This window comes from the organism of the source record quoted next, unplaced genomic scaffold (genome assembly GCF_019419815.1).
Source record: "Pyrus x bretschneideri cultivar Hongxiangsu unplaced genomic scaffold, Pyrus_bretschneideri_v1 Contig6, whole genome shotgun sequence".
NCBI classification, from domain to species: Eukaryota; Viridiplantae; Streptophyta; class Magnoliopsida; order Rosales; family Rosaceae; genus Pyrus; species Pyrus x bretschneideri.
Genome location: NW_025999798.1, coordinates 5383178 through 5396159, shown reverse-complemented (window position 1 = coordinate 5396159; position 12982 = coordinate 5383178). Strand labels below are relative to the sequence as shown.

At 38.0% G+C, this 12982-nt stretch overlaps 1 protein-coding gene across 1 annotated transcript; it reads left to right on the top strand.

Moving 5' to 3' along the window:
• The first annotated feature begins 7191 nt into the window (after positions 1-7191).
• On the top strand, positions 7192-12093 carry LOC103936260 (putative disease resistance protein At1g50180). The gene is given in 6 exon segments (XM_048571841.1): positions 7192-8775; positions 9373-9689; positions 9692-9751; positions 9753-11152; positions 11592-11650; positions 11767-12093. Coding segments are annotated over 6 exon segments (2916 nt in total). The 5' UTR covers positions 7192-7727; the 3' UTR covers positions 11799-12093.
• The last annotated feature ends 889 nt before the right edge of the window (positions 12094-12982 follow it).

Sequence of the window (12982 nt, the reverse complement as noted above, 5' to 3'; positions counted from 1 at the left end):
GACAGGACTGGGTGTAAATAAATACGCTCAAGTGCTACGATCATGTGAAGACTGGGCGAATAATCACAGGTCACCTACGAGTCGGAACCACCTAAAGTGGTCTGTACGACAGGACTGTGCACCTACCTTGGATCCAAGGTGAGCGTAAGGTGCGGGAGGTGAACATCACGTGAAGGACTGTGCCCTAGCCATGGGCAGGAGCACTAACACCGAGGTGCAGGTTTATGAGCTCTCAATGCATCTCAATATAACATGTGCAACTCATGGCAACCAGTACGATCGTATCGAAGTTGTCTAACTCATAACTGTAGTCATGCTATAACGCAATCGATTCAACTAGTACCATAAACTCACCTGAACTTACCTCGGTGTCCTGAGTTCACCTTTGCACTTGGAAGCATTCCCAATAATTATATGCAAGTAATATACATATGGATATATCATGATGCAATCTACTCCTCAACCATGTCGTAGCATTTTCAATTATAAACAATATAGTGTGAAGTGTACAATCAATAACGCCCTACTCCCCAACTACTTCTTTTCAAGGATAATTATTCATGACAACCCAATTAACACTAATTTAGCTAACTAATTCATAAAACTAAAACTTGCCTTAACCAATTTCCTTCGCATTACTCAATTTCCCAAGCAAGGCTTTTGTCTCAAATATTTTATGGCTGCATCTAATGTCTCGTTAGACTGCCTACGTACCCTAAACAGAGATCAAGCCATTCGTAGTTCACATAGTACTTCAAGCATTCACAATAATTATATATGAAAGTAATATGCCTAATCAATTTAAAGGTGTCGATAGAACTCTCAATAATATGTACGATAAAAAGGAAAAGATGCACTCACCTGGAGTCCACGCTATGATTCTCTAGCGCACGCATCGAGGCGTCTTGAATGATTGGTCCCTGTGACCAATTATCAAATCATATCTCAGAACTCTTATCCGTAGAATATGTAATTCACATAAAACACAACCTCAACGACATTCTAAAATAGTTTGAGACCCATTGACCACAAGTCAACCGTCGATCAAAGATCGACGATAGGGTTTACAACCCTGTATAACCTGACCCGGAAGATCCACATATCAGATTTCCAATCCGCAACTTCCAACGATCCACAATATGTTTCTAGAATAACATATTAAAATTTCATTACGATCCAACGGTCAGATCTCCGCCAATTGCCTAAAACAAGTGGCCGTGAACATTTATTTTACTAACTTACAAATCCAATTCGGGAAAATCCGTACATCGGATTCCCGATCCATAAATTCCTATGATCTTTAAATATTACGTATTATAATGTACCCAAGTTTGGTGACGATACAACGGTCGGATCGTCGATTCACATTTTCATCAAGCAATGTATCGTAACGAATTTAGGTTCCAACGATCAACCTATGTCATTCAAATAACAAAACTGAATTCAAGACATTCGACATAGCCTAAAAATAGCATTGGCGGCCCACTGGCCACGCGCCGCCGTGGGTGGCGGTCGGCCGCCTCGACTCGCCGGAAAATCCAACTATTTCAAAAAATTCTCAAACTTCACAGAAATGAAGATCTCAGTGAGTGGAGCAACTTTCATACCTGCCACAAAGTCCAAAAGTGGACAGAAGATGGTCAATTTTTCCCACGAAGCCAGCGGGTGCCTAAAACTTCCCGACGTCGATTCGTCGTCTACGGTGGTCCAACGGGGTCAAGGTTGGTTGGGTTTTGCTCCTGGGACGATGGGCTACAAAGCCCAAGTGGTGGCATCGGCCATTGCTTTGCCGATTTGCCGGAAAATCGAAAAGGGTGGCCGGAGCACCATTGATTTTCGTCAACTTTCGTGGCCTCAAACCTCCACATCCCATGGTTAATCAAGGTGGTTCTTGGGTGGGTTTTGTAGAGGGGAATGAGAGCTTCAAGATGGTGGTGGTGGCATCGAAAAACTCCACCGGAGTTGGCCGGAATCGGCCTTGGAAAATGGGTGGTCGCGAGTGGGAAAACCCACGGGAAAAGCTGGGATTTTTTTTTTTTTTCTTTCTTTCCTTTTTCTGATTGGGCTTCACCTTAAATAACCAATTTCTGATTGGGGATTTAATTTAATTAACGCTAAACCTTGAATAACCAATTTCAAACGTCTGTAACTATACCGTTATAATCCGGACTCACAAACGGCTTTCGCCTATGCGTTCACATCCACGAGTATTACGAGAATATGTTAAAAGAATAAGTCATACGTCTCTCTAGACGATGGTCAACAGAAGTCAAAGTCCTTGCCTCTAGGGCAATTTCGTAAATTCACGCTTTTAAAATAAAATAAAAACGTAAAATTTGGAACGGGTTGTCACATCCTTACTGAAAGTTTGAAAAGGGATCGATAGCAGTTTTTTTTTTAGCCCCTTACTATATATAATACGTCATTGTTTAAATTTTTTTTTGCAAAAGGCATTAATGTTTAGTGAAAAAAAAATGTGAAAGATGACAGAGAAGTTTTAATATCTAAAAAAAATTCTTTGAGAAAAACCCACAAATTAATATGTATTAGAAAAAACTGCTCGACCTTACCTGACGTGGAGACAGCGGAGGATCAATCGAGACAGGCGATTTGTGAGAAGCTGGTTGTTGAACCAGCTGGTCATCCTCAGGGTTCATTTGGTACTGCTTTCGTCTACGCATACGCCAGCCATTTCTACTTCTTTTGGTCGAATTAACGTTAGCTGCAGCTCTAAACTCGTCTACGCATACACCCATGCAAACTGTTTTCTCTGGAAAACTCTCACTCTCTCTCCCGCTCTGAGTTGTGTGGGTCATGTGAAGGGCAAGACCTGCTTTCAAAAAGATGGAGGAAGGTCTGAGGTGGAGATTAATGTACGTTTAAGGGGTCTCACTACTGATTGACAGCTGCAATCACACCACCTATTTGAGTGACACGGTCTACTCAGATAAGTAACGTCAATTGATGTGGATCTTGACTAGGTTCATGGAACCTAGATCTTTGAGCTAGCAAAGCTTAAAATGACAATTTTTCCCTTAGTTCGGGTCGTCGTGGTTCGCCCCAAATGGGTCGTGCATGAAGAGTAGAAAAATGGAGAATGCGAAAGGGTTTGGGAAATTTTTTATCAAGGTGATTGGGGCAGGACAGAGATTGTATTTTCACCTTCGACCCAAACCCGCCCCATCAGCACTTCTATATGTACTCAATGTTATCGGTCCTTTTTTTTTTTTTTTTTTTTTTTGTTTAAATTTCATTAAGGTTTAGTCGAACGAGATCGTCAAGAAAGGTTCGTATACATTGGAACACTCGAGGATTAACCTGTTAGGGCCACTTTAAGATTTTGTGCTTTTTTAAGAGATTGATTCTTGTATGCTTTAAGAATAATTAATCATAAAATAAATAATTCAACTATTTAATAAATATTATTTTTAAAAATAATGTGAGTATGAATAACAATGGAAAGACGCTCAGTAAAATTTATTGGAAAACAATATAGTTGTGTGTAATGATAAAAATAGACATAGTGGGGTGGTGGTGATAACAATAGTGGCAACGATGGTTGTTGAAGTAATAGGTGACAGTTGTCACTTTTTTTCTTTCTTTCTTCTTTGTTTTTTTTTATTTTTTTATTTTTTTCAACAGAGGAAATACATGTGTAAAAGTAAATAATGCCATTTGTACAAACTAATGAACGTATATATTCATTAGCGCCCTAGCTCTAGTTTTTAATGAAAGCATGATTTTAAAACTAGGATATTTTATTACTAAATATTTTTTTTATTTGCTTAATTTCAAAGTGAAGTAGTTTTTTGGTGAAAAAAATAGCAATACTAAATTGGTGACAAGTGATTTTTATATGCTATGTCAATTAATAAATTTATTTCATTGAATGTTGGTTGTATTCATAGCTTGCCACATCAGATGATACAATTGGGCCCGGTCAAAGATCTAAACTGTTTATTTTTTTATTTTTTTGAACAATCCATATTTCTATGTTAATGTGACGATCCGTTCCTAATTTTATATTTAATTTCTCCCCAAATGTGTAAATTGACATTTATGTCCTGGTGGGCAAAGTGACGTGAATGTTTTTATTAGCTTTTAATTTATTTTTCTCATTATCGTAATTAAATTGTACTTATCATTACGAATGTGCATTAAATTGTTCATTGTCAAAAACATTGTTTTTGATAAAGCACAGTAGATTTCTTGTGATTTCATCTGTACAAAATCCTATCCTTTCTCTTCTTTAAAACCAGACATGTGCCCTACACTTCACCACCAATTAGAGCACTTCCAGCGTTAGCTGGAGCTTGGGGGACAGGCCAGCAAACAGGGCCCGAGAGCCCGGCCTATTGACTTCAGCGTGTGGGAGCCGGAGGGACAGGGCATGCCTGAGCACTAGGCCCATCACGAATTGCCAGCTCGTGAGCTCGAAGGCTATCTGACGCAAGGCTGACGTCAACCCGTTTTTTTTGTTTTTATTTGTCAAGTGCGTGCACTGCACCCGCGCGTAAGGGTGCGTCACCCAACATGTTTTCAGCAAATGGGGCCCGCGGTGCAGTTTCAAATTGTTACCGTTGGATCTCAACGACAAGAAAACGTGGATTGTCAGATTTGCAACGGTTAAAAAAAATAAAAAAATCTTATTTAATATCAACCGTTGGATCTGAGATCAACGGTTTATATTATTCTCCTTTATAAATAAAAAAAAAATAGTTTTAAAATTCAAAAATGTTACCATTGTGCCACGTGGCACAATCTGGAGTGTTGGAATTCATTTTTTTTTTAAATCCAACGGCAAAGATTAATTAGTTGAATAAAAAAAATTTTAAAATTGTAAAAAATGAATAAAAATCCAAAAAAAAATTTGAAAATTCTTTTAAAAAAAATTGTTTTTACTTTTCTATAAATACTTTCTCATTATCATCTTCTTTACACCATAATTTCATAATTTGGTAATTTATTTATACGAAGAGAATCTTTATTCAAAAGACATTTAAACACACCAAATAAAATTACATAAACAAACCAAATACTCAAAAAACTCACTAAATGAACTAAAAAAAACACACCAAATAAAATTAAATAAACACATCAAAAAAAAAAAAACAAACACACTAAATGAACGTAAGTATCTTGAGCTTGTTTCAATTCCTACTGGTGCTCTATCAAATCAATTTGCCAAGCATTGTGCATATATGGCTTTTGAAGTGCAGTATATCGTTGAATGATCAATTCATTGTAACATCCATCCTTTTCTAATGGCTCATGTTGCACAGGTTATTCGATGGCTTCATGAGCACAATATATACGTGTTCTTGAATTGTTCATCGTGTCTGACTCATATTCATCAACGACATCATAATCGTACTCATCTTCTACAATCATGTTGTGAAGAATGATGCACGTCATCATGATGGATCGAAGCGACTCTCTATCAAACAATCTGGCAGCACCTTTGATGATTGCCCAGCGAGCTTGGAAGATACCAAAACAACGCTCCACATCCTTCTTGCACCCCTCTTGACAGCTTGCAAAGTGTTTTTCCTTTGCACTTCGCGGACGTGACACTGTTTTGACAAATGTTGAGCACCTTGGGTAAATGTCGTCTGCTAGGTAGTATGGCTCGTCGTACATACGTCCGTTGACGCAATACGTGACTTTTGGTGTCTTTCCTTGCAGGACATCGTTAAACATTGGGGATTGGGTAAGGACGTTGAGGTCATTTTGAGCTCCCGAAACCCTGAAAAAGGTGTGCCAGATCCATGTATCAAAAGATGTCACCGCCTCCAAAATGATACTTTTTGCTCATTTTCTGTCCCCATAAGCACTTTGCTATGCATTTGGACAATTTTTCCACGTCCAGTGCACACAATCGATGCTTTCAATCATCCTAGGAAAACCTTGCATCTCACCCTTCTTCAAAAGCCTTTGCAAGTCCATATCAGTAGGTTTCCGGAGGTACTATGCGGTGTAGATAAATTTGATTGCTCTACAAAACCTCATCAGGGACTCAAGAATGGTTGATTTCCCCATCCTCGTTATCTCATGCACTTGATCTACAGATGCTTCATATGCAAGCATCCCGCAAGGTAGCAGTAATTTTTTGCTGAGGAATGAGACCCATAGCACCAAAAGCATCATTCTTTTGCACAGAGTAAGAATCATGGTTGTAAATAGTAATCATGATTCTGTTGAAAAAATGTCGTTCCATTCTAAAACGACGTTTAAAGTATGTATCAAGGAATGCACTATTACGGACAAAATAATCGTCCAAGTTCCGTACCTCGTCGTTGCCTGTTTCTATCAAGGTTTTTGAAATGGCTAGGCCTGCATATCTGACCCACAACTTGGATGACTCAACGGGAATATGAGGCTCTGCCCATTCTTATTTCGTCATCTCTCCTTCTATGCTCTTCATATTATTCCCTCTCATTTTGGGCCACTTGGAGATTGAACATTCCTTCTAATTGGTTAAACAATTCTTCCCTTTGTTGATCGATTTCCCACATCATCCTTGAAGAAGAAGACATTGTAAAAGTGAAACAAAAACTATGAATAATGATAGAGATTTTGGTGAAGAAGGAAGCATAAACTATGAATAATAATAGAGATCTTAAGAAAATTGGTGTGAGATTTGTGAGGATGAATGTTGGATTATATGGAGGATTCATAAAAGATTAGGTTGTAGATAATGTCAAGTGACATGGCGTCATTCGTTAAAAATCTGATGGAAATCTATCCTTAAAGATTGTAAACAGATTATGACATGTGACGTGACGTGACTGGTTAATAATCTTATCGGAAATCCATTACCAATAATTATATTTTCAAATAATGACACGTGACGCAATGACTACAATTAAAAATCTTATTGGAAATCCATCACCAATAATTGTATTTTTGGATTTTATGACACGTGGCGCAACGAGAACGATTAAAAATCTTATCTGAAATTACAAATAAAATTATTTTGTATTATTTTATAACTTTTTAGATAATGACACGTGCAACGATAACGATTAAAAATCTTATCTGAAAGTACAAATAAAATAATTTAGTATTATTTTATAAATAAAAATAATACTAACATTTTATTGCATATTGCCAAAGCTATTGTAGTATAATAATTTTATCCATGAACGAATAGTATAGTGTATTGGCTGGGTTCCCACGCTCTTATTTTGCTTCCCTCATTATTGCAACTTTTTACTCCTCACTCACCCTCTCTTCCTTTTTCACCAATCAGAACTCACTTTCCTTATCTGCCCTCTTTTCCCCCTCTCTCCTCACCCGGGCTTCTCCACCTCTGCAACTACAACGACCTTCACCAAATCTTCACAGATCGAGTTTAAAAACTCCACCATCGTACTCCTCTCGTCACCACGAACCCAACCATACAACCAGATCGTGAAACGGACGAGTTTTGACTCGTCAACTCGGAAGGTCCGACTCGGACAAGTTTATTCCGACGTGATCCCGGCCGAGTCACGACGTTTTGAAGGTTGTAGGAGCTTCCTTACAACTCCCCGAGGCTCCTAGGTCAAGTTTGAAGAAGAAACAACCTCGAAAACACACGGTTTCGAGGAGTGAAGTTTTGGTTGCCTGTAACCAGTTACTCGTCTGCCTACGTATATTGGCTTGTTCATTCAGAACTCTTTATGAAATAGAAATACTTTGAAACTAAAAGTCTATAAGTTGTTTTCCTTGTGCGCGCGATCGATATGGCTGAGGCAGTGGTTTCCTTTGTGGTTGAAAGGCTTGGAGACTTAATCATTCAAGAAGCGAAGTTCTTGATTGGAGTCAGCGATCAAGTTGAGGCTGCACGAACTGAGCTACAATTAGTGCAGGGTTTTCTGAAAGATGCAGATGTAAGGCAACGAGATGATGAAACGGTACATATTCTGGTCGCGAAAATTAGAAATGCTGCTTATGATTTGGAGGATGTCATAGAAATTTTTGTCCTCCAAGTGGCCTCGAAGAGGGAAGGAGGTATTATGAAGGTTCTGAAAAGGTTTGGTTGTGTGCTGAAGGAAGGAGTTGATCTTCACAAAATTGGCTCAGAAATTGAGAAAATTACCACCCAGGTTTCCAATTTCAGGTCAAGCTTGCAAACTCATAACATCATGGAAATAAGGGACCCTAGAGGAGCCACTTCTTTGTATGAGAGGCGGCAACAACTAAGAAGAAGCTATTCTCATATTATTGATCGTGATGTTGTCGGTTTGGAAGCTGACGTACGAGAATTGGTTATGCAGTTGGTGAAGAAAGAGCCCAGACACCAAGTTGTTTCTATATGGGGCATGGGCGGTATAGGAAAGACAACTCTTGCAAAACAGATTTATCGTCATGATGAAGTTAGACGCCATTTTGGCAGCTTTGTGTGGGTATGTATCTCTCAACAATGTCAAGTAAGAGATGTTTGGGAACAACTTTTAATTAGACTTCTTTCTGCTACCACCGTGCAAAGAGAAGAAATTGCAAAAATGACAGATTATGAAATAGCCAAGAGAATTTATCTTCTACAGCAAGAAAGTAGATGTTTGGTTGTCATCGATGATATTTGGAGCATCGAGACATGGGAGACTTTGAAAGCTGCATTTCCACTAAATCAGAGAACAGAAAGCAGAATATTACTCACAACTCGAGTCAAGGAAGTAGCTTTGCATGCAGCAGATAGAAATGGTATCCTCCACCAACCTCGGCCGTTGAACGAAGATGAAAGTTGGGAACTATTGGAGAAGATAGCAATCTTCGGAAGAGAAGAAATAAGTAATTTCTCACCCCATTCTATTCTCCTGGATTACTTTAATTTCTTATTTCAATTGATTTCATATTCCATTTGACCCAAATTAAAAAGAAATACGTTTTCAAACCTCCGTGTATGCTAAAGATTCGAACAAGGAGGACATGAAGAAAACAAATGGGTTTCAAACAATTTCACATGTATAAGTACATCTAGTTATTTCAATTACATTGCTAAACGATATATGGGAGAGTAAACCTAGTAGGAAGACTACGTTTTGTACCAAATTGATGTTCGATATTCTACACTAAGGGAAGAGAAAAAGGTTTGAATGCATGACACAGTAGGTTTAAGAGGAAGATCCTAACCACTAGAGTAATTCACCATTTACCTTGGTGTATATAGATAAAAAGATAGTATCTAAGATAAATTATATTGTTTTTTCAGTTATCTAGAACTATATGTGTGTGTGTGTGTGTATTTGGTGAGATATCTAGCATCCGTTTAGTAAAACCATTAACTTATACTTTATGTATTTGATAAATTCATTTCTTTAACTCTCCATTAGACAATGCAGTTGTCAATATGACAAATAATTAATGTGGTGTTTCATTATTTATCAGCCCCGGAAGTTTTCGGAAAGATGAAAGAAATAGGAAAGAAGATGCTTCAACATTGTGCCGGTTTGCCATTAGCTGTCATTGTGCTCGCAGGACTCCTTGCTAGAAAGGATACAATTGAAGAGTGGGATACAGTGCTTAACAATGTTTATGCATACATAAGAAGAGGCAAAGGCCATGAACAAGAATGCATGGGTACATTGTGGGTGTTGTCATTGAGTTATGATAACTTACCCTATCACTTAAAATCATGCTTTTTGTATTTAGGCATTTTCCCAGAAGATTTTGAGATACCAGTGAAAAGATTGACTCAACTGTGGATGGCAGAAGGTTTTATATCTATGCCACTACAACAAGGACAAGGTTTAGTAGAAACGATGGAGGAGATAGCATACAACTACTTAAATGAACTGGTGGACAGGTGTGTGGTTCAAATTGGGGAACGGGGTTCTGTTAGAAAGATCAAGTCTTGTCGTCTTCATGATCTTATGCGAGACTTGTGTTTGATAAAGTCAGAAGAGGAGGGCTTTCTCCAAAATGTCAGATCATTGCACAGAAGTGAGACTATGTATTCTCCTCCTTCTCTGATGATAGCCAAGGCAATACCAACGGGTAAGGTTCGAAGACTTGCCATCTGCTTGGATGAAAATGTTGATAAATTAGTTCCATCAAGTTATGAAAGAGATGACCGTCTCAGGTCTCTTTTATACTTTTGCCCATTAGATTGGTATCCAAAAAATGAAAAGCTAGTATCATCACTGTTTAAGGACTTCAAATTGCTCAGAGTTTTGAAGATTGAAGGTATGACTGCATTAGTATACTTGCCAAATGAAATTGGGAATATGGTCCACTTGAGATTCTTAAGTCTAAGATATAGTCATATAAAACGGTTGCCATCTTCCCTGGGCAATTTGATACTTTTGCAAACTCTGGATCTTCGCATTCATAATGACCCGGATATGTTACCAAATGTATTTTGGAAGATGGTGCAACTGAGGCATTTGTATTTACCCTTGTATTACACCGCACGTGGTAATACACTACACCTATCTACTCTTCACAATTTGCAGACTTTAAATTATGTTTCGAGTCGCTGTTGTGAGTTGAATGATCTTGCTGGGTTAACCAGTCTCAGAAAACTGGTCATAGAATTGGCAAGCCCCTTGAAAAATTTGGAGGAAACCTTGAAAGGTATAAGCAGCACACTCAATGGCATTCGATCTCTATTTGTGCACAACTTACTTGGAACTGACAGTGGCCCGGAGGTAACACAAATAGTATTGAGTTGTCGTCATGTGTACAAGCTGCAATTGATTGGTCGAACAGTAGAGTTACCTGGAGACCTTCAGCACTTTCCAAACCTCACTAAGTTATCTCTGCGCCGGTGTGATCTCAACCACAACCAAATGGCGGTACTAGCGAAGTTGCCAAATTTGAAAATCCTATGCCTAATGGAAGAAACTTTTGAGAGTTCAATTTCAGACACACTGGTTTTCTCCAACGAAGGCTTTCGTCATCTTGAATGTCTTTCCCTTAGTTTTATGTATGAGTTAAAGGACTTGAAGGTGGAAAGAGGAGCCATGCCGAGCCTCCGCCGATTGTTCATAAAAGGTTGCTACAGATTGACCGAAGTTCCAAACGGGCTGAGGTATCTTACTACGCTCAGGGAGTTAGGCTTCGTAGCGATGTCCACGACATTTCGTAACAGGCTTCAGGTAGGAGGAGAGGATTTCGATAAAGTCCAACACGTGCCTTCCGTTGTATTTGCCGACATGAGGGACAGGTACTTCTTGAATTTGAAAATCTCGAGGTTACTTCTGGAATTTATATTGATCTTCTTTAAACTTTTACTGTTATTCTCCATTGTTGGTTCTCTGTTTTTTGCTGTTTTTCTACTTCATGTTCATGCTCCTACTCTGACAGTCTGACCTGCCCTTTGTTATATACTGCTTGTTCTAATTCTCGATTCACTGTGTTTCGCTAAATTTTCAATAATTGTAACCTAAGCATATACCATATAGGGAAATTGTCGGTAATATAGTACTACCGTTCGTTGAGCAGCTAGAAAGAAGCAATTAAAAGGAATATATCTCTTATATTGCACAGCAGCACAAGCTGCAACTGATACAAATTATGTTATTAGCTTCTTTGTGGTGTAAAAATACTTTATTTGTTTCTTGCTTCCTTGTACAAGCTCTAATATTTTCTCAATTTGTTATTAGTTCTGAGATTGCGAAAATCCTATCAAGGCGTCGACACCTTTCTGCCCAAGGCTCGCGAGGTATTTCAGTAGGGTTTTTCATTTTGCAATCCAGTTTTTTCTTTTAAAATACGTATGATTTCTATCCCAGTGTACTGACTATTGTTGTTTTGCAATTTTGATCTAATTCATTCCAGGAAAAAACTTGGCGAGGTCTATATACGGCTGAAAAATAAGAAAAAATAGACGCTTTAGTTCGGTACTCAAGCAAGGTTAATTGGCGCCTACCGTTTCAGATTTGGTGCTTCTGGATGCCCAACATGGTGGTGCCAAAATTATTTGAATGGAAGCTGGATGACTTTACGTGTGATTAATTGAGACTATTTAAATTTCAAAATTGTGATCATCTTCTTTCTCCATCTGCGATCGTCAAGGACAATTTGGCCGAACAATGCTAAATCTTGTCGTTGTGATTGTTTGCAACTGCCTACTTTGTTAATGTTTATGCGATCTTCGGTTACAAATTTTGTTCAAATTTTTAATTGGTATCAGATCTTCAAGTTCAAAATTGGTTACTAATTAGCTCTTAATCTAGTGATGGTTCATTCGGTCTTTCCAGCATTGGAACAAGTAGTCGGTTCAAAGTTTTTCCTCCATCCGTAGAAAACAAAGTTGACTGGAATTTGCGGTGGTGGCTTCGAGGCTTCAAGTTCACGGTAGTGGTATGAGATTGACAGGTTTGATGGGAAGAATGAATTTGAGGTGGCCAATCATCAAGATAAATAGATAGTTTAAAGCACAATGATTAATAATTCAAAACTTGCATGCATAATATCATAAGCAAATTGAAAAGAAATTACATATTCTTACTAAGACTCATGATCTTTCCTTAGCAAACGAAACTAGTTAATAACAAATATAAAACAAAATATTATTAAGGACATGGATAGAAAACACTTTGAAAATAAACTTGAATCGTCAAGGCTCACTGAAAGCCAAAGTTTTGCATTCTCCCCCCTTTTAATCTAATGGCTAAAAAGTCTTATTTATACTACTACAAAATAAAATCCTACCTAGAAAAGGTCTTAGAATAAAATTAGAAAACATAATTAAATGATAAAACAGAAAATAAAAGGTTTTCTATTTGAACTAGAATTCGGAGTTCTCAGAAAATCACACTTTTGACCGATCAAATAAACTCGGATTTGGTCCCAAAATGTCTCTTTTTAAAGCTGAAGATGTCCCCTACCAATTCTCAGAAGGAATCTTCCTCAAAATACGCCATCTTGACCTCCAAAATACCCAAAACGTCCAGAAATGTCAATCTAGGAAAGTTGCGCGCTGGGTCTTAATTTCATCACCACGGTCAAACAGCTTGGTAGAAAAATCTAGAATTTTGATACAATCATCTTG